This window comes from Acomys russatus, chromosome 14 (assembly GCF_903995435.1).
Source record: "Acomys russatus chromosome 14, mAcoRus1.1, whole genome shotgun sequence".
NCBI lineage: Eukaryota > Metazoa > Chordata > Mammalia > Rodentia > Muridae > Acomys > Acomys russatus.
The window spans coordinates 56,184,919-56,210,758 of NC_067150.1; the positions used below are offsets into that span (position 1 = coordinate 56,184,919).

A 25,840-nucleotide genomic window follows, 5' to 3' on the forward strand; every position below is an offset into this window, starting at 1 on the left:
ATGCCACTGCTCCCGGCCTACAATATAGTTTTTATAAATAGGCATACAGCCTACACACACACACACACACACACACACACACACGCGCACACACACACGCGCGCACACACACACACGCACACACACACACGCACACACACACGCACACACACACACACAAATGCACGCAGGCACTCACATTGTGAACTGCTTTCTTTCTCACTCTTTATATATAAATATTTACTAAATCTGTGTCACTTATTTGTAGCTCCAAAACATTTGACTGCATCTTCAGATTAATAGAGGGTCACCAGTGTCCCTCCATGTGAGCAGATCTATGTGTCTGTGAACTATTCTTGAGAACAAAGATGTTTTCTCCATAGTGAGTCTTATTTCATAATTTTAAAGAGCTCTTCCTTTCTTCAATTCTGTATTTTTACCCTCTTACACAGTTGATGAGGACATTTTTAACTTTTTACAAATTCTTTAGTTTTTCTTTTCCTAAAGCAAAGGCATTAAGCCAGAAAGGACTTAGACACTCGCACAAATGCTACACGATTCATCAAGATACTAGCAAAACGAGAACCGTCAGTTGTCGGGTAGCTGGACGGGTTCTAAGGAGTTGATGTGGGAGTGTTTACTGGATTAAGGTGTGTAAAAGTGGAGCTACCTGAGTGATGCATTGCATGTAACGTCCTTGCTTTGTGTCGGTCAGTGGTGTGCCCAGGAGAGGCCCTCAGGTGAGCTGGGCTTCATGCTTTCCTGCTCCTCTGATTCTACGTGGCTCACCACCACATATTTCTGGGAAACTGGTTAAAATTGTGGTTGAAAACTTTTCCCTTCCCAGGATACGTAAGACGGTATTTCTTTTCCACAGCGTTTCTCTGGTTGTAGCTGGCTGTCTGTGCTGACAAGGAGTGCTAGAACTGTCCCATCATGCCTACTGTGGTGGTAATGGATGTGTCCCTTTCCATGACGAGACCTGTGTCTGTCGAGGGGTCTGAGGAGTACCAGAGGAAGCACCTGGCGGCCCATGGCTTGACAATGCTATTTGAACACATGGCCACGAACTACAAGCTTGAGTTTACAGCACTGGTGGTGTTTTCTTCACTTTGGGAGCTGATGGTCCCCTTTACAAGAGATTACAATACCCTGCAGGTACTCACAGGAATCAATTATTATAGATAGGTTTTGGTGGAGCTCAAATTTACTGGGAGAACAACAGTATTATGATTGTGTATTGCTTTTAGAACTTGGAATTGTTTCGTAAGTGTGTAGGTATACAATCTGTAATTGAAAACAAGGTCTTTACGTTGCTCTGGCAGAGCCGTGAGATAGGGCATGGCTTTATTTCTCCTCTCGGTCTTCTGGGATCTGAAGATAGTGCTCTGTGTGCTAGTTCAGGGTCTTTATGTTTAAACTTCACTTTATCTGCCTTTCCATAAAAATTAAGGAACTAAAAAATAGCACACAGACTAAATTATATTTAGTCTAACAAAGAAGTTTGGGTTTTTTCCCCAGTTTTTTGTTTTTTGTTTTTTTCTTCATTCTTTTTTTCTTTTCTTTTCTTTTTGAGATAGGATCTCTATGTGTATCCTTGGCTGTCCTGGACTTGCTTTGTAGACCAGTCTGGCCTCGAACTCACAGAGATCCTCCTGCCCCTCCTTCCTAGAATGCTGGGATCACAGGCATGCACCATCACACCTGGCTGACAAATAACTTTGATTCACAGATACCAAGATACACGTTAAACCTTAACCAGTAGGTATTATTTTCCAGGCTTCTCTGTGGTATGCTAAATAATTTGCTTTCTGACATCTTTAAATTAGTTGTATTTTCAGGAGTGCTTAGCATCGTTCCTTGCTCCCACTGAATAGTCTATTTATGGAATGAAACTGAACAGTTTAAATGAAGGACAGGCAAGTTAGGAATAAGGATCAATTTAGCTTAAATTTTAAAATACATATATGGAAGGGGGCTGGAGAAATGACTCAGCAGTTAAGAGTACCTAAGAGCACTCCTGCTCTTGGGGATAAACAGGGTTAAATTCCCAGCATCCAAATAGCTCCTCACAACTATTTGTAACCCAGTTCCAGGAAATCTAAAACCTTTTCTAACCTCTAAGGGCTCCAGCATGTACACACACAAGTATTTTAGAAATATATTGTATGAAAATCATTTTTGTTAAGATGTTCCTTTTTTAGCTCCCATTTTATTTTATTTTTTTCCTCTAAATGTACTATAACACTTTTTGCTGCATAATCCAGGCAAACCTTCACTTCTCAGTCTTCCTCAGCCTGGTGTGTACTGGCATTACAGGCAGGTACCACCATGCCTGGCTTTTACTAACTTTCTTACAAGTGATTAAGCTTAAGGATTCTGATAGCCAGAAGATCTAAAATTTTGGAGAACTGCTGTATGGACTTGAGAAGTCCTAGCTAGGACCTGGATCCCTGAAGGCAGGCTGCTTGGGGACAGGTGGTGGCTTCGGTACCTCTCATCATGAGAGAGGTACTTAGTCACTGTACACCTTGCTTTCCTCGTTTAGAAGAGGGAGTGTGGTCAAATGCACATCAAATGCTGGCAGTGGTGTTTTTTAAGATGTGGTTAAGGTTTGATACAGTTACCATTTTTTTTGAGGGGGGGTGTTTGTTCTTGACTTCAGTATTTTCCCTCAAGCCCACTTAGACATGGGCTTGCACTGCTCACTCTCACCTGATAAGAGGAAGAAATAAAGGAAATCGTCCTTTATAGTTGAGAAGATCTGACTCACTGTTTTTCTTTAAAGAATCTGTGCTTCGGGCCTCTCAAAGACTCAGTGTCCCTTTTGTAGCATGTATACTTTGAAATTTTTGTGTTTCCTGATAACAAACAGTAAGGAACTTGTGTTTTTTATTCAACAAGGAAGCCCTGAGTAACATGGACGACTATGACAAAACCTGCCTGGAGTCGGCATTAGTTGGTGTTTGCAACATTGTGCAGCAAGAATGGGGTGGAGCAATTCCTTGCCAGGTAATGACCAATTGTTTCTCATCACCCTAAGTTAAAAGTATCAGCTACGGAGTGCTTTGATTTTTTTTTTTTCCAAGCTCAGTACAGCATGCTTTATCATTCTACAAACTGTATTTTTACACCATTCTTATCTTTTGAAAAAGGAACAGAAAGTTGGATGGTGATAGCGCAGGCCTTTAATCCGGAAGCAGAGGCAGGAGGATCTCTGTGAGTTCGAGGCCAGCCTGGTCTACAAAGCAAGTCCAGGACAGCCAGGGATACACACAGAGAAACCCTGTCTTGAAAAACCAAAACAGAAAAAGAAAAAAGAAAACAGCACTGAGTCACTGTAATTCATCACAGTAATCTAATCCGCATTATGCTAATGTGCACATGAAGCAGCCAAATGATGCCTCAAGGAAAACATTCCCAGTAAATTAACTTACTACAGCGTCGTGCTGTTTGCAGAAGACACAAAAGACTCACGGCGGAGTTGAAGAACTGCACTCCCTGGAAAGGGTAGTTGTAATTCTGAGTGATAGAAGTGTAAAAAAAATGATACAATCTGGTCGTTCTCCATTACTTGGGTGTATTTATTCAGCACAGTTCTAACTGTCTCAGCTCTAAAGTTGTGTGGAAGTGGGGAGGGACGTGTCCTAGGCTCTTCGCAGGTTTCTGTACCCCTCAGCTCGGCAGTTACAGGGGGCAGCAGCCATAGCGCAGTGCATGCACGAGCATGACTGCTGCTTTCCTCACAAGACTAGACCATGGCGAGGGTGTGGCCCTTGCCTCAGTTTGCCCAGTACATGAAATACGACTTTCTATTAGAGCCAAGCTCAAAATTCCTCAGTCGTATCAATGGCATCATTTTATTTTAGTTTTTAATTCACAGTAAAATTGTGAAAGCAGGCATGTAGTACACACCTCTAACTCCAGTGCCCAGGAGGCTAAGGCTGGAGGATGGCCTGTGCTGCCAAGTGAGACCCTGTCTTACAGAAACAAAGCAACGATGATAGGACAGGTGGCTCAGCGGTTTAGAGTACTATCTGCTCTTTCAGAGGACCTGGATTCGATTCCCGGCACCCACATGGCTGCCCACAGCCCCAGAGTCCCAGAGATGCATGGCCAGGAGGCATCCACAGGATGCACAGACAGACAGATAGACAGACAGACAGACAAAACACCTATACACATAAAACAAACCAACAAAATGTAAGTTAGGGAGTGTGGCCTGGTGATTAAGAGCACATCCACAGGATGCACAGACAGACAGATAGACAGACAGACAGACAAAACACCTATACACATAAAACAAACCCACAAAATGTAAGTTAGGGAGTGTGGCCTGGTGATTAAGAGCACTGGCTGCTGTTACAGAGGACCTGGATTTGGTTGCCAGCACCAACATGGCAGCTCCTAACCATCTGTCACTCCAGCCTCAGGGATTCTGATGCCCTCTCTGACCTCCTTGGGCACCAGGTACACATATGATGTACAGACATACATACAGGCAAAATGCTCAATACATAACATTTTAAAAGGATTAAAAAACAGCAACAATAGTTATAAGTTGCTTGGTAGTGAGGGAAGGCTAGAGGTCAATTGAAAGACATAGAAGAAGATGTAGGAAGTGGTTCTCTTTGGTTCCTAGAAGAAACTGTCTTGTAGTCAATTGACTATCTTCCTAAAAGATGAGATCCTTCCAGGGGACCGCCATTCAACATTTTAGGCTGTAGGAGTCATTGCCAGCATTGGCATTCCATGGGGTGCAGCCACCTACTAGGCTACAGAGATCCAAATTAACCCTCCTGTGGGATGCCTAAGAAGTCCGCTCCTGGGCTTCACTGTCACCCTGCAGCAGTGGTGAAGACAAAAAATGGCTTTTCAGATACCATATATTCCATTGTCCTTTTCAAATTACAAGTTAAATATCTTTTTTGATTTTTCGAGACAGGGTTTCTCTATGTTGCTTTGGCTGTCCTGGACTAACTTTGTAGATCAGGTTGGCCTCAAACTCACAGCCATCCGACTGCCTCTGCCTCCCGAATACTGGGATTAAAGACATGTGCCACCACGCCCGACTTAAACATCACTTTTTAAAGGTCTTGTTCACTGCTGCCAAAATGGCCTTAGATATATTTATACTTAAAAGTCAGTACAAGTAACAGTACCATATGCATTTTTAAAGCAGTTGTCTTTTTAGTTGACCAAAAATAGGATTTATCATCCTTAAAAATAAAGTAGCAAAATTCAAGGGACACATACAAATAAGTCTTATCATTTTCTCATACCAGTGCCTTAAGTACTAAACTTACCTATGAGTTAGGGTTCTGATGCCGTTAAGTGAAAATTGGCTATAATTTCCTGTTTCCTTTAAATGTTGAAAGGTAGACTTAAAAAAAAATTAGAGTGGAGTATGGTGGTGCATACTTCTATTCCTAGCACTCAGGAGGCAGAGGCAGGCAGATTTCTATGAGTTAGAGGCCAGCCTGCTCTACTTAGTTCCAGGCCAGCCAGAGCTTCATAGTGAGACCCTGTTCTTTAAAAAGCAAAAGAACAACACTAATGATGAGGATAATTAAATTAAATAAAGTGTGCACATGTTAGATACACAGTTCATTGACAAGTACATATAGCTATGTAAACACCACTTCAATTCAGATATTTCTAACAACAACAACAAAAAAAAAAAGATGTTTCCAACATACCTCCCATCACAGGATCAGAAAACTTTGAGAAAGAAGCTGAAGAAAGAATGTAAGAGCTAGAGGGTGTGGGAGGGGTTCTGTGAAATGCTGTCTATGCTCTGCACACGCCACGCCATCCCTCCCATGAATTCAGTTGCCGCATAAGATCAATCCAGTAGGAATTCCAGAGGACCAAGGCCCCATCTAAGGAGATACTGGCAGTTGATGACTACTGAGGAAAGGAGAGTAATTTGTTGTTGGAGGTGTGGCCCTTTGGAGATTGCTGTGCGTTAGGGGTGGCCCCACACTTATATAAATAAGGGTAGCATTAACTGTATTCAGTAGGTGGGTCTGGCAGTGATGGCACACACCTCTAATTCCAATGCCTGGGAGCCAGAGGCAGGCAGATCTTTGTGAGTTTGAGAACAGCCTGTTCCAAGATGGAAAACCAAAAAAAGAAGAAAGAGGAGGAGGAGGAAGAAAAACAAAACAAACAACATTTCTAGGAACTGTACTCAATAGGTGATTTTAAAAATAGGGAGGAGGAGGAAGTAAAGTTGAGAATGCTTTGGAGGTAGCCTGGGGAGAGAAAATAAAAGATACTCTCTAAGTGTATAAAACCGAGTGTTTGCATCGCTCACGGCACCTCCCCTGCTTCTTTCTAGCAAGTGTAGAGCTGCTCTAAGTGTATACTTGCATCAGAAATCATTGAAAAGAAGAAAGTAATAAACACAACATTTCACATACAATCCTCCTGTCTTTACCAACAGGTTGTTCTGGTGACTGATGGCTGTCTCGGCATTGGCAGAGGGTCTCTGCGACATTCCTTAGCTACTCAGAACCAAAGAAGTGAGAGCAACAGATTTCCACTCCCCTTTCCTTTCCCGTCTAAGTTGTATGTCATGTGCATGGCGAACTTGGAGGAGGTAACACTTTTTACTCAGTTCTTTTTAGTTTGATTAACTAAATTTTAGGACTTGGTCTCTTGTTGATACATTTGATGAATGCTTTTTTAATGTATGCCGTAACATTGTCTCCTTCAGTTTCAACTGAGGCTGGTTACAATTTTAAAAGACTCTGCATTTCAAACACTCATTGATATTCCAAGGTACCCAACTTAGGAACATAGCCAGCTGTTGTTGTCTTCTGCCTGCTGGTAGGCTGTGGAGGAGCCCAGTGTTCTTTTGGGTGCTAAATGTGTCTCTTATTTGGGAAAAGTCTTACATCAGTTCCAGCGTAGATGTTGAAAGAGGATATGTGCTTTAGTTTTTTTGGTAAAATAATGTTACTTTCAGGCATGTCTTATTAAATGCTAGATCTCCTGGTTTTTCCATTTGAGAAAGTTATTTAAGTCTTCTCCACTTCATTTTTTTTTTTTTTTTTAATTGTAAAATGTCAATCTCTGAGTGTGAAGCCAGCGCAGTCTTCATAGCAAGTCGCAGGCCAGCCAGGGCTGCATAGAGAAACCCTGGCCTCAGAAGAAGACAAGAAAGACAAACTGTAGATGATGGTTTTCCCAAACAGTGTTAGAAACATCTTGCTGGGAAGAGGCTAGCCTGGCTTCCCTGGGGACATTTGCCATTCTCCTCTGTCTGACGTGGCACCGCTGCTATCATTTCTTTATTACTTTATTCTTTAGCCCCGAGTCAAACTGTGATTTCTTTTACCATTTTCTGTTCAGAAACCCATCTCAGTCATTTCCTGCTGCTGTCATGATGGTCTTAGTCTTGGTGTACTGAGTGACTGGTAACTTGTGTCACCTCTTGTGTTGTCTCTTTTGCTCTGCAGCTTCAGAGCACTGATTCCTTGGAATGTCTTGAACGACTCATTGACTTAAATAATGGGGAAGGGCAAATTTTTACTATTGATGGCCCCCTGTGTTTGAAAAATGTACAGTCTATGTTTGGGTGAGTATGTTTGTAAAGCCTTTCACCTTTATATTTAACCCAGATTATAGTTTGACAGCCAGGAAGAGTATCTGTTTTATTATTGCTGATTGTGTGATTTAACTTTCTCAAGGGCCCATTCTTCAGATAAAGTGGAGTTTGAAAAGTTCACTCTAGGGGGGAAGCGGGAAGGAGGGAGAAATGGGAGGATACAAGGGATGGGCTAACAATTGAGATGTAATATGAATAAATTAATTAAAAAGAGAGAAATTCAAAAAAAAAAAAAAAAAAAAAGAAAAGGTCACTCATTTTCCAATTAAACATTACTAAGTTTATTAATAATAGCCTGCAACACTGACTTTCTTATAATGGCTCAACAGTTTCAAAGGTTAAATTGTTTGGGGCCTTCTCTGAATTGAAATCACATCACAAATGTCAGCTTGTATTGTGTGCACAAATGCTCAGGCTTAGCCTTAGAATCAGTGGGAAAGGATAACAAGATTCGTATCTTTAACGGTTTTGTGTCACTGTTCCTATAACATGTTCTAGAAAGCTCATCGATCTGGCGTACACTCCTTTCCACGCTGTTCTCAAGTGTGGCCACCTAACGGCTGATGTACAAGTCTTCCCCAGGCCAGAACCTTTTGTTATAGATGAAGAAATTGATCCTATCCCCAGAGTCATTAACACAGGTAACTCTTTTGAAACTTCCTTCTTAATTTTTCTGATATCTGGAACTTACCTAAGAGGTGTCAGATTATTGTCTTTTATGGTGAGATTTTGAGTTAATCTCCAGTCCTTGGTCACTATACATATTATTAGAGTTAAAAATAATGGCCAAATTGACTTAAAAATAAAAAGATAAGTTGATGCTTCAGTCTAGTGTTCTCCCAGCTGAGCTACGTTAGCCACCTGAGATGATTCTTGGTAAAGATACTGACATTAATTAGCATCATAACTAAGGTATATGAAGAGCAGTCTTCTAGACTTGACTCTGACTTTTGCTGTGTGACCCTAAGTTGCTTCTTCCAGTACTTAATGAGTCAGTGTGGGGAGTGAACCAGTCAGCCGCTGTGCTCTGATCTGGCAGACTGAAGCATCCCAGGCCTGCTGCTTTATTATGACTCAAACAAAATGTTTTTTGCATCCTACTGCTTTGATCTAGTGCATGTTTGTTGATGCCATGCTTAGGTGAGTTTAAAAACTTTGAATTGTGAGGAGTTACAGGACAGACAATTGTCTTCCGTTGGTTGGGGGACTCCTTGAGTGGTGAGTGCACGACAGAGCTCTTAGGCATAGGGAGCATCACTGTCAGTGTTGTTGACACCTGGTCTGATACAGTCTGACACTTTGCAGATGCCCGACAGGTAATTGCCGAGTCAATAAGTGATTAAAAGTAAGTGGGTAGTAGATGGATGGTCATTGTTTGGGGTGTAGGGGTTTTAGAATGAAAGCCTATGGGTGGGCATCTTGCTTTTGTGCCTGCAGTGTTTGGCTGTCTGGAAGGAAGGGGCACCCACTTAGGTTCACTGTCACAGAGCATATTAAACTGCACCTAAGTTTAGTTGCCTTCAAACCAATTAAGTCCTACTTCCTTCCTGCCCTTTATTTAAATATTTCTTTTCTTTCCAATATAAACTTTTAGTCTTAAGATGATACTTGTGTAACTTCTCCCTAAATCACTAAAGTGTTTGCTGTAAGCCCCTCTCTACTCACATGAAAGCTGTCACCTGTTAGATGCTCAGCTAGGAAGGTGCTGGAAGTACATACCCTGGTATGTTAGAAGAGTGGTTATTCAAGCCAGGCTCTGTGGCATACTGTAATCCCAGCACTCAGGAGGCAGAGGCAGGCGAATCGATATGAGTTCAAGGCCAGCCTGGTGTACATAGTGAGTCCAAGACAGCCAAGGCTACACAGAGAAACCCTGTCTCAGAAAAAAAGAAGGAGGAGGAGGAGAAGAGTAGTAGTTATTCAGCATGATTGTGGTATTTTAAATTGTTTTGCTGATAGGGCTTGTGGATTTACTTAGAAGGAAAACTGAAAAACAACTCAATAAATCCTGTTAGAGGTTTCCTCCTGTGGATAATAGTAAATGAATCTATTTTCTTTACAGTTTGTAGTGTTTTCAAAGGTTTTTGTTAATTACTTATATAATCAAATATTTTCTTAAAAAGTTGGCTTAACTTTAATTTTTTATTTTATTTTTGAGACAGGTCTCACTAGGTAGCTCTGGCTGGCCTGGAACTCTATCAGTTTTGCCTCCCAGGCACTGCGATCGATTAAAGACGGGTACCACCCCACCCACCCATGAACTTTTGTGTTAGGGTTTTAGGAAATACTTTTTGGCTGTAGCATAGCTACTGTAAGGGAAGAAGTCATCGTGTTGGTTTTATAAAGAATGTATTTCTTTCTCAAGGAAATACTCTGCTTGGGTATGGATGTGGTGTGTGCCATGGGTGTGCAGGTTCATGCACCCACGCTAGTGTATGTAGAGGCCAGGGGGAGACACTGGGGTCTTCCTGTGTCGTTCCTTGCTTATTGCCTTACAGCAGAGTCTCACCTCATCAGCTGTGTTAGCTAGCCAGCAGTCTCCCAGGGATCCCCGTCAACATCTCTCAATCGGGGAGTTACAGGATTGGGACATCCCGTTATGCCCTGGCCTGTTGTGGAAGTGCTGGGGATTCTAACTGGAGTCCTAATGCTCCAGCACTCTTTCTTGCCACCCAGAGGAATGTTGTTAAAGCGGTGGCTTTCCTTCCCAAAGGCAGAGGGGGTTGTTGTAAATGCTTGATCTTAACTCTCCCTGTGACCTTACTGTCCTTGATCATACAGAGAAATTTGGCCTGTAAACTTTTGCCTTGGCTAAGGTCCTTGCTTCATAAAAAGAAAGGTTACTAAGCCAGGTGTAGTGCTGCACGCCTTTAATCCCAGCACTCGGGAGGCAGAGGCAGGGGGATCACTGTGAGTTTGAGGCCAGCCCGGTCTACAAAGCCAGTCCAGGACAGCCAAGCCAAGGATACACAGAGAAACCCTGTCTCGGAAAACAAAACAAAACAAAAAAAGGAAAGGAAAGGTTACCTAGTTTTGTTATAAAACTTGAATTCGTGAGTTCAAGGCCAGCCTTGTCTACAAAGAGAATCCGAGACAGCCACGGCTACACAGAAAAACCCTGTCTAAAAACCAAAATAACAAAACAAAAACAAAAACAAACTGAACTTGAATTCATTAAATAAAGTCATTATAGTTTGAGTTACTTAAAATTAAAATTATCCATGAATCTCAGAAAAATTTAATAATTTTCCCAGTACTTTACTTGAAATTTTTACCTTAAAAGTGTTTGTAGAATCTAATACATAGACACTAATGTATTTTCCCTATTATGAATAATTCTGTGTTGATTCCTCCCTTACAGATTTGGAAATAGTGGGCTTTATTGACATAGCTGACATTTCTAGCCCCCCAGTTCTGTCGAGGCATTTGGTCTTGCCCATAGCACTTAACAAAGGTGAGTTCTCTTCCTACGCCTTAGGTTTACATGGAGCATTATGTTTTCTAACACCATTCTTCAGTGTTATATCGTAAGCTGGCCCACTGGACAGAATTTAAAGGAAAAGAACTGTTAACTGAATTGAGTCTTAGAAATTGAATGTTGCCTCAAATAAATACTTGCCTTGCAAGCACAGGGTCCTCAGTTCAGTCACCAGCACCTGTGTAAAGCTGAGTGGGACTAAACTTGTAAGTCAGCTACCCTGGTGTAGGTAGGTCTCAGTAAATAAACAAAATAAATATTTAAAGAGAAAATTAGATAAGGTGGTAAAAGCTTATAATCTCAAGGCTAAGGAGGCAGAGCCAAGAGGAGCTCTGAGGCTCATTGGCCAGCCTTTGTAGCTTGATTGGTGAGCTCCAAGCCAGTTAGAAACCTGCTCAAAGTGGATGCATTTCTGAAAATAACACTTGAGATTGCCCTCTGGCCTCCATGTGTGCACATACGCACATGCATCTACACACATGGACATGTACACATGCATTTTTTTAAAGATAAAAATTATAATTAAGTGGTATCCTTCTCCCTGCCCCTCAACCCCAAGACAGGGTTTCTTTTCCCTGTATAACAACCCTGCTATCCTGGAACTTACTTTGGAGGTCAAACTGGCCTCCTCGAATTTACAGAAAATTGCCTGCCTCTGCCTCCCCAGTGCTAGGATTAAAGGCATGCACCACCACATAAGGCGCAAGTTGTGTCATTGCAAAGTATAGTTATCAGAGTTTATATTGTCACCGTCCCCATCCATTTCAGAACTTTCTTGTCATCCACCAAAAGAAACCCCATTAACCATGGGTCCTAGTGTCCCTTCTCTCCGTGGGTTGCCTCTGCTGTATGTCTCATATACGTGGGATTAATACATTATTTGAAAAGTCCTCATATGGACATTTATTGGAAAACCATGTGTTTTTGTAACTTGTTATAATATTCACTTATAGTTCTATGTATTTTTCCTTCAAGGAAAGAAACAGTCAAGAGTTTAGAGTTTTGTAGATAATCTCACGCTAACCTGTCTTACAGAAGGTGATGAGGTGGGTACCGGCATCACTGATGACAATGAAGATGAGAACTCAGCCAATCAGATTGCTGGCAAAATACCCAACTTCTGTGTACTGCTCCACGGTAGCCTGAAAGTGGAAGGAATGGTGGCAATTGTTCAACTAGGGTAGGAAGACTTCATTTATATTTGGTTGACCCAAAAGGAACTACAAGGTGAAGTGTTCCGTAGACATTAATGAAAGAAATGGAAAGATCCTGGTCACCTTTTCCTTTCCTGGTCACCTTTATTACTTTCTACTCCTTAATCATCCTGCAAAGTAATTGTAAGGCGACTTTTTAATTACATTGATTTTTATGGTATGTGCTTACTCTGTTGTCCGGCTTTAATTCTTTAGTCACATATTTACTTGATGTTTTGAGAGAGGATTTTGCTGTGTGAGTCAGGCTACTCTCACACTCATGATCCACGTGCCTCAGCCTTTTAAGTGCTGGATCACAGCTATACCAACCACCCTCAGCAGGGTTTCCTCTCATTAAATCTTGCATGGGTGCTGGTCCTCTGCAAGGTGGACAAGTGTCTTTAATAGTTGCCTGCTCCATATCTTGACGCCCAAGCTCCTGCTGGATGTTAACTCATGTCCTCGGGACACGGAACAGGTGAGGAGACTGAAGCTTAGAGAGACAGGAAATCGCCTAAGGTCACAGGGATAGCAAACTGAAGAGCCAGAGTTGTTGTTTTTTTTTTTTTCTCCCCGGTTTTTTGAGACAGGGTTTCTCGTAGCCTTGACTGTCCGGGACTCACTTTGTAGACCAGGTGGCTCAAACTCACAGCGATCCACCTGCCCTGCCTCCCAGGTGCTGGGATTAAGGGCATGCACCACCAGCACCCAAGAGCCAGAGTTCTTAACCTGCGTCCTTAATCCAGAGCTCTTGGAGCCGCTCCATTGAATCCCTTCCCTGTAAGACAAGAATTTGCTTTGTAGTCATGAAACCTGCAAAGCTGTCTGCTTCCCTTTCTGTAACACCTGCTGTTGGAAAAGACAAAGTGGCCTGGCCTTGACCTGGCTTTGACAGATATACGGGATCCCGGGGCTAAGACTGGTCACAGCTGGGCGAGGTGGCACATGCCTGTAATCCCAGCACTCGGGAGGCAGAGGGGTGGCTGTGACCTTCCAAACAAAGTGTCTTTAATAGTTACCTTCCCTGTGTCTTGGCACCCAAGCTACTGTTGACTCTGACTATCGGAACCAACAGGACCCTTTCAGAGGCTAGGGGCAGAGGAGAGTAATATACCTGACCTGAAAGCTTAAGTCTGTGTCTGCAGAAAAGCAGAACCTAGATTTCTCTAACTGATGTCTTGACCTTCCACCTTCTCGCCCTCTAGTTCTGAATGGCATGGAATGCTCTACTCCCAAGCTGACAGCAAGAAGAAATCAAACCTCATGATGTCTCTCTTTGAGCCTGGCCCAGAACCTCTCCCGTGGCTAGGGAAAATGGCACAGTTGGGTCCCATTTCAGGTACAGCCCAGACCAGCTCTTACTAGTTTGATGTTGTTTTCTCTGCTGTTGTGAATGTCTTTGAGTGTTTCTGGAGCACTCCTGAGCTCTCTGATGCTGGGTGCATACATGGAGGTCCTCAGACTTTTTTTTTTTTTTAAGATTTATTAGGTCGGGCATGGTGGTGCATACCTTTAATCCCAGCACTCAGGAGGCAGAGGCAGGCGGATCTCTGTGAGTTCAAGGCCAGCCTGGTCTACAAAGTAAGTTCAGGACAGCCAGGGCTGTTACAGAGGAAAACCCTGTCTCGAAAAACAAACAAACAAAAAAAGATTTAGTTATTTATTATGTACACAATGTTCTGCCTGCATGTACACCTGCATGACAGGAAAGGGCACCAGATCTCATTGTAGATGGTCATGACCCACCATGTGGTTGCTAGGAATTGAACTCAGGACCTCTGGAAGAGCAGCCAGTGCTCTTAACCTCTGAGCCATCTCTCCAGCCCCAAGGACCTCAGACTTTTTAAGGCTTGAACTCAACTTTCTCGGTGCAAGGAAAGCAAACATTTATACTCACTAAAGTACGTATGGTGTCCTTAGCTGCTGAGAATGGAAAAGCCCGTGTTTTTCTTTGTACGTGCTGCCATTTTCCTTCTAGAAACGCTGTCCCTCTACTTCAGTGATGTTGCTGCTGTTTTTATTTTTGTTTTTGTTTTGTTTTTTCAAGACAGGGTTTCTCTGTGTAGCCTTGACTGTCTTGGACTCTTTGTAGACCAGGCTGGCCTCGAACTCACAGTGATCCGCCTGCCTCTGCCTCCCGAGTGCTGGGATTAAAGGCGTGTGTCACCATGCCCGGCTTGTTGCTGCTGTTTTTTGGCTTTCCTCTGACAGCTTTTCTATTTCTTGTCACCTTGTCTTTTCCTCTTTTGCCTCAGTTTCCAGAATGTCCCTTGCCTTCTATTGCTTGTGTTCTCTCTTTGTTGTTTCTTCAGCTATAGTGGGTTCAGACTCCCAGATTGTACCTTGAGTCTCACCTCACAGTTGCAGGCTGTACTTACAGAGACCTCTGTCTCCTACTACATGACCCTGCTCCTCTCCCCACTGTGTGGTTCCTTAAGTTTGGAGCCTTTGTCCTCAGCCTCCAACTCTGTACTTCCCGTTACCCCTGACCCAGCTGACTCCATTTCCATTCCAGAGACATCTGCCATGTGAATAAAAGAGGTAGCTGGAGGGTGGTGGTTGTTGTTGTTTTGGTTTTTCGAGACAGGGTTTCTCTGTGTAGCCCTGGCTGTCCTGGACTCGCTTTGTAGACCAGGCTGGCCTCAAACTCACAGCGATCTGCCTGCCTCTGCTTCCCAAGTGCTGGGATTAAAGGCGTGTGCCACCATGCTCAGCTCAGTAGCTGGAGGTTTTAAAGTCTGGTGGGAAGTGGACTCAACAGAGTGCAAAAGGTAGCTCAGCCAGGAGGGCAAGGTGATCAGCTCAGCTGTCTGTGGCTCAGAAAGCTCTTCACAGGGCAGAAGCACACCAGCTGAGTTTTGAAGAAAAGTTTGCTGAGCTGATAGAGGAAGAGAGGGCTGCTAAAGCCAGCAAAGGCCTGCTGGAAGAAAAGCTGTAGCACAGCAGGAGCAAATGGTAGGTTAGAGCAGTAGTTAGAGCAGAAGAGGCCCCTGAAATGTTCTGCAGAGACAGGGAGGCGTCAGCTGAGGAGTAAAGAATGTGATTAGCCCCTTCTGTGTACTGTGACAGCAGTTATGAGATTGTGTGCTGCTGTCCTAATCCTGAGTAAGAGATAAAAATAAATCTGCACTCTGGGGTTAGTGGTACAGTTCAGTTGGTAGAGTGCTTGCCTGGCAATGCATGAAGCCCTGAGCTCAGTCCTCAGCACCTCATATAACTGGGTGTGGTGGTGCACACCTGTAATCTCAGGGTTCTGGGGGTGGAGACAGGATCAGAAGTTTAAGATTATCCTGAGCTACAAAGAGACTTTGAGACTCTGCTAGGGAAGGGAGTGAGGAAGGTGGGGAAAAAGGTGAAAGAGCAAGAGAAAAAAAAAAAAGAAATTTGAATTCTGCTGTCAAATGCAGATTTGAAATGACTGGGGTATCCTGCAGTTAAAGGTCACAGTAGACTGCAGATAAGATGAGAAGCAGACGCAAGAGGCTTGGGGAAAGACACTTAGCAGTGTTTGCACCTGGAAATAACCCCAGCTTCCGGCCTAGGTACACAGTGAACACTTAGTTACTTTTCTGTTTCTACGGAGGATGTTATTTATTAGGGTTTACAGTTTCAGACGGTGAGTCCATGAATATCATGGCAGAAAGCATGCCAGCAGGCATCCAGGCACAGTGCGTAAGCTATACCTGAGACCTTACATGTGACCCCAAGCAGAGGGTTGGGGAGCTACCTGGGAATGCTGTGGGCTTCCTGGTACATCAGAACCCACTCCCAGTGACATGTCTCTTCCAACAAGGCCACGCACTCCAGTCCTTCCTAAACAGTCCCACCAACTGGGGCCAAACCTTCAAACATCTGAGCCTCTAGGGGCCGTTCTCAATCATGCCACCACAGCGTGAGTGAGAGAATAGACTTGGGGAAACATACTCTGTTCATGCTATTTGAGCCTGTGAAACACAGGTGGCCGTGCCCGGAGGTAATCCCTGCAGGAGTCAAGTGAGGAAAGTGACAGAAATGGAGAGCTCTTAGTTACAGCAGATCACTCAGGGCCACAAAGGTGAGAGTAGGGGATTACATAAGGGATAGCTCACAAATTTGAGTTTTTAATGTATAAAATCAACATGTTTAAAAGTTCTATTTTCTGGGCCCCATCTGTTGAGATTTGTATTTAGACAATAAACACCAAACTACTGTTTTGTATTGCCTGGTTTTGTTTTGGTGGTGTTTTTCCTTCAGTGTTTTTCTCCTCTTCAGTAGGACTAGTAATCTGTCATTTATTGAATTTGAGGTTGTCAAGCGCTGTGGAGTGTGGTACAGGACTGTCCTCCCTGCCAAACTGCCACTATCTTCATAGGTTCAGCTATATCCACTTGCAAAAGATTATCCCAGCTGGGCTTGATGACTGTCAACCTTCCCTCATACAAGGGGGTGTAGAAAGGTCATGGGACTCTCAGAATCTGTTTACTCCCCCGACACCAGTTGTATGCAATTCTGCCCTAATTTCATGTGGTCCTCAGGGAGGGACTAGAATATATGCAGGAAAGGACTAATGGAGGGACTCCGCCTGTGTAGCTATGGGACAGCCATCATACATGCTGTTGCCCTAGTCTGGCTTCAGGGGCAGCTGTACATAACCCTCCCCTATTCTCTGTAAGTAACATCAGTGAACTAGGTGGAATTGTACTGTGGTTTGTTATTTGTACCTTCAGGACAATAGGAGACATTATTTATAGTTCCCCCAGAAAAGAATTTTAGCATCAGCTAGACACTGAAATTTACTGTTTGTTTTAATAACAGATTGGGATTGTCTTGATCCCACATGACAGTTAAGGCAGTGTAGTCTTCACTGTGGTAGAGCACCAGCCAGAAGCAATGTAGGGAAGTTTATGGGCTCATGGCATTGGGAATTTAAAATCTTGTTCTACCTGCATGGATTAGGAAGTACAGAGTTGAAGCTGGTGGAACTGGCCGATAGTCCCCAGGTCCCGCCCCCATTGAGGTACCCTGTCCAAAAGGTTCCCCAGGGGACATTTCCACTCAAATCTCAACAAGAGCTGTGTGTAAAGTACATGGTACACCATAGGCATGTAGTTACGAATGCCATTTTGTTTTCCAGAGCAGAACATACAAATGCATTGCTTGCACCAGTCCTTCCTGCTCTGCCCCAGAGACAATCACTTGTTTCTTTTGGTATTTTTACCTGCATTCCTAAGCAACGCAAGTACACAAGCTAATTCTTGATTTCTTTTCCACTTTTAGATGGAGTGCATGGGTGTGTTGCTGGGACATTGGGCTTTTGAAGGATAACTGTTTAGCTCTTGTTCTCTGGGATCCCCTGATTCATGACTGGCTGAGCAAGGGGTGCCAGTGACATGAGTGGTTTGAAATCTTGCACATTTGGAAACATCTCACTTCCTTCCTTACACTTGATTGGCAGTGTGGTCTGCCGCTGTCTTGGTGTCTCTGGGATTCCGAGTGTTCAGAATGAGGGTCATAGCTGTTGGGTTCTGCATTAATTTGCCTGAGCCCATGAGTTCTGTGGTTCCCCCCCTCCATTCCTTCTGTTCTGTGTGTCTGCACCTGTGAGTGTTTCTCCTCTCTGCTCTCCTTCCTTCGGGGCACAGTGTGATTGTTTCCTCTGTTGCTGTATCTTCACCTTTACCATGCACCTGTCTGGCTCCGCTGTTGTTGTTTCTATTGTTATGTCTCTTCTAAGAGTTTCTTGTTCTTATGAGAACAGTATTTCCTGTTAATGCAGCCCCTGCTAATGAAGGTGTCATACATAAGCGCCAAACAGAGGTCAGAGCTTATAGGTAGATGTTGGCATATGTGGCACTCACCCTGAATGCTACAGAAGAACAGGATGCAAAGAAACCAGTGTCAGAACACCTTAGGTGACAGTCATGGGTGAGCACATTAGCATCTGGACCTGTAATATTCACAGGCACATGGAGCAGGTAGGGAACAGCATTGTTGAATGATGGGAAAATGCTAGCATCAAAACCAGGGCACTGCCAGGCAGTGGTGGCGCACGCCTTTAATCCCAGCACTCGGGAGGCAGAGGCAGGCGGATTCCTGTTGAGTTCGAGGCCAGCCTGGTCTACAAAACGAGTCTAGGACAGCCAAGGCTACACAGAGAAACCCTGTCTCGAAAAACCCAAACAAACCAGGGTATTGACTCACTGTGAAAGCTTGAGGATGCCCACCATTCTGAGCCTTATTGCACTTGGTTGTTTTGGTTTTTGGTTTGTTTGTTTGTTTGTTTTTCTTGTTAATTGTTTTGAGGTTTTGGTTTTTCAAGACAGGGTTTCTCTGTGTAGTAGCCCTGGCTGTCCTGGACTCACTTTGTAGACCAGGTTGGCTCAAACTCACAGAGATCTGCCAGCCTCTGCCTCCAGAATGCTGGGATTGCAGGCGCATGCCACCACACCCGGCTGATTTTACTTGTTTTTAATAGGGCTGTCACTATTTATTTCTGGGCAGCTCTATGGAGAGACGTTGTATATTTAAACTGCCTGACACGTAATTGGAATTTAGTAATTCTTTTTTGTTCTTGTTTTTGATTAATTGATTTTGGGGTGTTTTTTGTGGGGGGTGAGATGGGGTTTTTCTGTATAGCCTTGGCTGTTCTGGAACTTTTTAGGTCAGGCTGGCCTTGAACATACATCTTTTTGTTGTTTTTAATAAGTCTTATGTAAAAGGAATATGTTGTCTAGGCTCAGTCCCTGTGTACTGTGTAACTAGTGAGTAAATGACTGAGTGGAGGCAGGAGAGCATCGTGTGCGAGGCGGGCGATGGGGCTCAGGGCAAGCGAGTGTGTGGAACAGGGCTAGGGGCCTCCTCCTGACTTCAAGGAAGTGTGTGGAACAGGGCTAGGGGCCTCCTCCTGACTTCAAGGAAGTGTGTGGAACAGGGCTAGAGGGCCTCCTCCTGACTTCAAGGAAGTGTGTGGAACAGGGCTAGGGGCCTCCTCCTGACTTCAAGGAAGTGTGTGGAACAGGGCTAGAGGGCCTCCTCCTGACTTCAAGGAAGTGTGTGGAACAGGGCTAGAGGGCCTCCTCCTGACTTCAAGGAAGTGTGTGGAACAGGGCTAGGGGCCTCCTCCTGACTTCAAGGAAGTGTGTGGAACAGGGCTAGAGGGCCTCCTCCTGACTTCAAGGAAGTGTGTGGAACAGGGCTAGAGGGCCTCCTCCTGACTTCAAGGAAGTGTGTGGAACAGGGCTAGGGGCCTCCTCCTGACTTCAAGGAAGTGTGTGGAACAGGGCTAGAGGGCCTCCTCCTGACTTCAAGGAAGTGTGTGGAACAGGGCTAGGGGCCTTCTCCTGACTTCAAGGGGTTTTTATTTTGACAAGGAGTAAAGGAAATGGAAATACATCTGAAAAGCTGGAACAGTGCCTCTGCTGGAGGAGATGCTTGTCGATGGAGGTGCTTTGGCCCAGTATTAAGGGGTTGGGTTGCTTGGTTGCTGGTTTTGAGGTTGAGTCCACTCAGCCAGCCTAGCCTTCAGATAGCTCACAGCGGTTCTGCTTCAGTCTCCTGAGGGCTGAGTCTCCACGCCTATAAGGTGTTTTGATAAATGACCAAAATCAGGAATAAAAAATGTTGGGCTCAGCTAGGTGTGGTGGCATATGCCTTTAATCTCAGTTTTGGGGTGGAGGTGGGGGTGTGAAGAGACAGGTGAATATCTGAGTTTGAGGACAGCCTGGTCTACAGATTAAGTTCCAGGACAGCTACGACTACAGAGAAACCTTGTCCCAAAAAAAAAAAAAAAAAAGCATCTGGGCATGGTGGTACACACCTTTAATCCCAGCACTCGGGAGGCAGAGGCAGCGGATCTCTGTGAGTTCGAGGCCAGCCTGGTCTACAAAGTGAGTCCAGGACAGCCAAAGCTACACAGAAACCCTGTCTCAAAAAAAGGGGGGGGGGGAAGGAATCACTTAAACAAATTGGTCTTATTTCAGTTTTGCTTTCAGAACTGGTAGGAAAGAAAGATTGCCTGCTCTCTTCAGCCCAGACCATGGTAACAGAAAGGCAAAGGAGGCTCCTAGGTTCTAAGTGTGCTTTGTAGCTCTATGGCGGTTCCATTCCCTCGGGAAGCAGGACCAAGTGCTCAAACCCCGTTGATCTGCAGACTATGAAACTGCAGCAGCTTAAACTAAGGAGTTTGGCTATATAAGATTTCCTGGTGTGCATGTCTATGTTGTAACAAGGTCTTGTACTGCAACTCTTGCTTTTTTCCTGCCTCAACTAGGTTATGTTACTTCATAGTCACTAGCCACATGAGACTATTTAAACTTATTAAAAATTAAGGAACATAGAAAAGTGTTCAGTAGCTGGTGGCTGTGATATTAGCACAGATGTAAATGTTTCTCCCACCACAGAAAGTTTGAGTGACGAGTTGTGCATATGGTGTAGCTTTAAAGTAAGTTTCCCTGGTGAACGTGTTTGCTCTGCCTTCTTTGGGCTTTATGCATAAAGTTAACAAGAAGCTGGTTTCTTGAAAGACATTGGGCTTCTGCTTAGCTGGGTCCCTGCTGCTTGCTTGATCTCCCATCTCAGTGACTTATCTGTTGAGAACACGGTCTCCACCATGGCTGAAGTTAATTTCTTTATTAATGATGGAGTGATTTAAAAGCTAATTGCCTAATTGGGAATGTAATTGTGTTTACCAGGTGTCATTTTCAAAACTGTCTTTTTCTTTAAGATGCTAAAGAAAACCCTTATGGGGAGGACGACAACAAAAGCCCATTCCCCCTGCAGCCCAAAAACAAACGAAGTTATGCCCAGAATGTGACTGTCTGGATCAAGCCCAGCGGCCTGCAGGTACCACAGTGCTCCCGCTGCTCTCTGCTGTGGGCTGCTGCGTGGATTGTCTCTCCTCTGATGCTATGTCACTCACTTACTTCTAATGTCTGCCCTGACTTCCCAAAAGGATATGAGACGGCCCACAGTGAGACGCATACATAACACAATCACTTTCTACAAAATTTAGAGCAATAACAAAGCCTGAAGAAAAAAGGGAAACAGTTGTGCCTGGAACCAAAGGCAAAATGGTAATTGTATTTGAGAACTTTGGTTCTGGACTTCTTGATACCAAGGTCAAAAAAAGAGGTGAATGGTTGTATAGTTTTTCATGTCTAATAACAGAAACATTCCTGGAGAGGTATATTTTCCCAGCATTGGACCTCATTTTTAGTTATTTTGTATTTTGTATTTTTGAGACAGTCTCATGCAGCCCAGGCTGGCCCAAAACTCACTGTCTAGTCTAGGTTGGCCCTAAACTTCTAATCCTCTTGCACCTACCTCCCAAGTGCTGGGGTCGCACGTCATCACACCTAGTTTACCAACACTGGATTTTTTTACTTGGCTGTCCTGGAACTTGCTCTATAGACCAGGCTGGCCTCAAAATCAGTTTTACTGTTTTTAATGAAGGAAGCAGAATTAGCATCTAATAATGTTGGTATAGGCTTGTCAATTACAAGAGGGGTGCATAGAGGGAAAGAGGGGCCTAAGAGCTTGAGTGAGTTACAAAATGTCAGACAGACCCAAGTGTGGGGCGAGGCTCCTCAGGGCAAAATTGACCACAACAGTAGATGAAAAGGCCTAAATTTTCTGGTTATTTCCTCTATCCTTACAGTAAAACCCAAGCCATTGTGTGTGTCTATCTGTGTGTGTTGTGTGGTATGTGTGTGTATCTGTGTGGTGTGTCTCTTTGTGTGTGTGTAGTGGTTTTGTATGTCTGTTCAGCTTATAAACAGAAAAGGTTTGGGCTCATGGGTTTTGGAGTTCCAGAGCTTTGGGTCTATGATATTATCATGGCAGGAATACACAGAGGAGCAAAAGAGAGAGAGCAGATAAAGGCCAAGGCCCCTCCGTTTCCTTCATGGTTGTACCCTCCCAGGAGGCTCCAGCCACAGTACATTAACACTCACAAAACAGTTCCATGCGAGTTATAACTGTTACCAAGGAATGCTGCCTTCAGGCAGGACAGCCCAGGGCCGCTCTCCTTCCACTGACATCGTCACTTATTTCTGTTTGTAACAGTCACTTGGGAAACCCCCTTTTCTTTTCTCTTGTCTTTTTAAAAATTTATTTACCTTTATGTGCATTGGTGTTTTACTGGCATGTGAGAGTGTCCAATCTTGGAGTTACAGACAGTTGTGAGTTGCCATGTGGGTGCTGGGATTTGCCCTTAACCACTGAGCCATCTCTCCAAAAGCCCCTTTTCTTTTGGGTACTGTTTTTACTTGTAAAAGTAAACTTGTAAAAGTTACTCTAACCTCTGTGCATTGAGAAGAGGTATTCAGGCTGCCTGCCAACATATATATATGGTATACATTAAGTTTACCATTTCAACCATTTAAAAATGTACAGGTTGACAGTTGTTTATGTTGTTAGGTGATCATTGGCATCATCTAGTTCCAGACCAGAGATCCCTCTACGCTTAACCACTGAACCATCTCTCCAGTGCTATTTTAAGTTGATTTGTAAAAAAGATTTATTTATTATGTATACAGTGCTCTGCCTGCATGTACACATGCACACCAGAAAAGGGCACTAAATCTCATTATAGATGGTTGTGAGCCGCCATGTGGTTGCTGGGAATTGAACTCAGGACCTCTGGAAGAACAGCCAGTGCTCTTAACCTCTGAGGCATCTCTCCAGCCCCCTTAAGTTGATTTTTTTAATGTCCGGTGAGCTAAGTGTCCAACTTCATTCTTCTACATTCATCCAGTTATCTCAACAGCAGTTATTCTTTCCCCAACAGGGTCTAGCCATAGATACATGGGTCTCCTGGGTCTATTTCTATAAGACAGTTACTTTAATACCATTAAGCTTTTTAAAGAAGGACAGATACTAATAGCATCTCAGAAGCAATCTTGATGTTAACACTGTCTCTTCTCATTTCCATGTCTTCAAACACTCATTTTTTTTTTCTCCAAAGCCACAGAATTCTAATGTTGAATTCTTTATGCTTCACAGACAGATGTACAGAAGATCTTAAGAAATGCAAGGAAGCTCCCTGAAAAAACACAGACATTCTACAAGGTGAGACTGTAAGAACTACAATAGGAAGGTGTACCTAGGGGCCGCGCCCTCAGCCGTGGCTCAGGTGTGCGTACAGCTGCGAATGTGCACAGTGGCTACAGTGCGTACAGCTGGGTAACCTGCTCCTCCCTCACAGTCCAGTTGAAGTGCTTAAGTGACCCAGGGCTGTGCAGTAGAAGGCTGCTGTAAGGGGCACAGGCAAGCAGCTTAAAGGGACCATGAATCCCTGACCTTCTCACCACTGCTCTGTGGGCATTAGGGCTAACCCAGGCAAGCACTGCATGTGGCTTCTAGGGAATTTCACACAGAACACACCAGAAACTGCCGTCCGGAATGACCAGCCAATAGTTAGTGTAAGGAAATGGATGTGCTTTGTAATCTGCCTAGCTAGTCCAGAACCACACTGGTGGAGGGACTAAAGTGGCAAAGAGGGAAGTGGAGTGGGGACATTGGGTTTTTTTGTTTTTTAAGACAAGGTCTCACTGTCGTGGCCTATAGCTTGCTGTATAGATCGGGCTGGCATGGGACTCACAAAGATCTGGCCACACTCAGTTTTACCCCCTTGTCCTTTTGGAGTTTGGCTGAATTAGATTAAGTGCAGTGTGAGATGGGCCTTAGCCTGTGTCTTTGTTTTTAAATGTAGTATATAGGGGCTAGCAAGATAGCTCAGACGTTAAAGAGTGCTTTCTACTCTAAAGGACCTGGGTTCAACTCCCAGTGGCTCACTACCATCTGTAATGTTGGTTCTTTATCGTTGTCTTTAAACCTAGTTTCTAGCAATCTGGGGAAGTTAGACAAAATATAGTTTTAATCATAGTTCAACCAGAAAGCTTCTCCGCCAGCTAGATGTTTATCTTTCCTGATTCACTGTAACCAGTTCACGTCTGGCGATTAGAAGGGCGAGGGGCAACTGGCTGCTTCAGTTCCTCAAGTGGATGAGGAAGGGGTCTCCTCCCTGTGTAAACAAGGGCTCTGAGAGCAGGGAAGTCATCCAGCTTGCCCACAGCATGCCCGCACGGTTGACAGGGTGCTTTGTGTTTCTCTGCTGTCCCTTCCAGGTGTGTTCACCGTGACACTCCAAGTCTAATCAGAGAGGCGCCAGCCTATGAGATTTGGAGCAAGCCTTTTCCATGCCTGATTAAGGGAGGGAAACTATTCCCCAGAGTTGGCATGAACGCTGTATACAAGGTGCTTGATGTGTTTGGCATAACTGTGCGTTATCTGTGATCAGCTTGCTGACTAATGGAGGTGCTGGGCTTGCTGCAGACAACACCTGCCAGTTATGCACCACACTGTTATCGCTGGCTCTTGTGTTAAAAACACCTCCTAAGGTAAGGCTAAGAGAGAGCAGACTCTAAGCAGTGCTGGGCAGTTGTATAAACAGAATTATTCATGTGTTTCAGGAGCTGAACAGATTACGAAAAGCTGCCTTAGCCTTTGGTTTCCTGGACCTGCTTAAAGGGGTGGCAGACATGCTGGAGAGGGAGTGCACCCTGCTGCCTGACACAGCCCACCCAGACGCTGCATTCCAGCTCACGCATGCTGCCCAGCAGCTCAAGCTGGCCAGCACTGGCACCTCTGAGCACGCTGCATATGACCACAACATCACACCCCTGCACACGGACTTCTCAGGGAGCAGCACTGAAAGAATGTGATGCTGACCTCTGGAGCTTTCCCTCTCCACCCACAGACCCTGAGCTGCCCCACAAACAGCATTTGTCAGTTTGACTGTTTCTACTGCACTCAGAGGAGGTCTGACAGGTGCTTGTCTGGGCTCTAACATTAGCTGTATGGGACTCAGGCTTTAGGTCCAGAAACAGCCATTGCTCTGTCATGGGCACAGCTCCTGAGAAGCTGGACAGATGAGAGCACTCAGGAAGCCTGACCAGCGTGGGCCCTCCAACATCCAGAAAGCAATTCTTCTACAGGTGTATGTCTCAGTTATAAGGACATTCTTAAACTACTGTGCTGGGAATGAGCAATCCAGACATCTAGAACTTGCCTAAGTACAAACCTGATGCCACTGGGTGGTTTCAAATTTTTTCTTAGAACTTATTAAAATACAGTGGTAATATGCAGGTGCTTCTGGTGTATCTTGAGGTACAAATTTTTAGACAGAAACTACAGTATGTATAAAATCACTCCTGTTCATGTTTTTAAATGAAAATTAAATATTTGAATTTCTATAAAATTATTTCACTAAGAAACAAATGGCATTTTTATCTATCTTATCCCTTGGATATAAATCAGCTTCCAAAATGTCAGATTCCTGAATCCTAATGTTTCTTGGGTTCCATTTTAACTTCTTGGTTGCTGACAATGGTCAAATCTTGCACCTTAGCCAGGTTCTGAGAGAGCAGTGATGGGAGTCGGGCTTCCCAAGGCTGTGTCTGCGGTGCTTAGCCAGCTGCTTTGTGGCTGAGTGTGCTCAAGTAAGTACTATGCAGTCCTATGCCAGGACAAAGGGCTTCATCCACCTGAAAACCATTAGGCTGAATAATCTTTAAGCACAAGTCATTAGGATTTTGA

General features: G+C 44.1%; 1 protein-coding gene across 2 annotated transcripts; it reads left to right on the forward strand.

Moving 5' to 3' along the window:
- The first annotated feature begins 716 nt into the window (after positions 1–716).
- On the forward strand, positions 717–25,252 carry Ints14 (integrator complex subunit 14). 2 transcript variants are annotated; one of them, XM_051156655.1, is made up of 11 exons: positions 720–1,137; positions 2,884–2,991; positions 6,428–6,583; positions 7,446–7,564; positions 8,093–8,235; positions 10,956–11,048; positions 12,108–12,252; positions 13,471–13,604; positions 20,967–21,085; positions 23,246–23,311; positions 24,715–25,252. In XM_051156655.1, exons 1-11 carry the CDS (start codon positions 916–918, stop codon positions 24,964–24,966), a joined length of 1,557 nt encoding a protein of 518 aa, XP_051012612.1. In that variant the 5' UTR covers positions 720–915; the 3' UTR covers positions 24,967–25,252. The 2 variants fall into 2 exon arrangements, with proteins under 2 accessions (XP_051012613.1, XP_051012612.1); XM_051156656.1 differs by lacking the exon at positions 10,956–11,048 and having other exon boundaries at positions 717–1,137.
- The last annotated feature ends 588 nt before the right edge of the window (positions 25,253–25,840 follow it).

Excerpts from the sequence above, each read along its gene's own strand:
- Ints14 (XM_051156655.1), top strand. The coding sequence starts at position 916 with ATGCCTACTGTGGTGGTAATGGATGTGTCCCTTTCCATGACGAGACCT. Across the intron at positions 1,138-2,883 it reads GAGATTACAATACCCTGCAG|GAAGCCCTGAGTAACATGGA; the intron begins GTACTCACAGGA and ends TTATTCAACAAG. Across the intron at positions 8,236-10,955 it reads CCCCAGAGTCATTAACACAG|ATTTGGAAATAGTGGGCTTT; the intron begins GTAACTCTTTTG and ends CCTCCCTTACAG.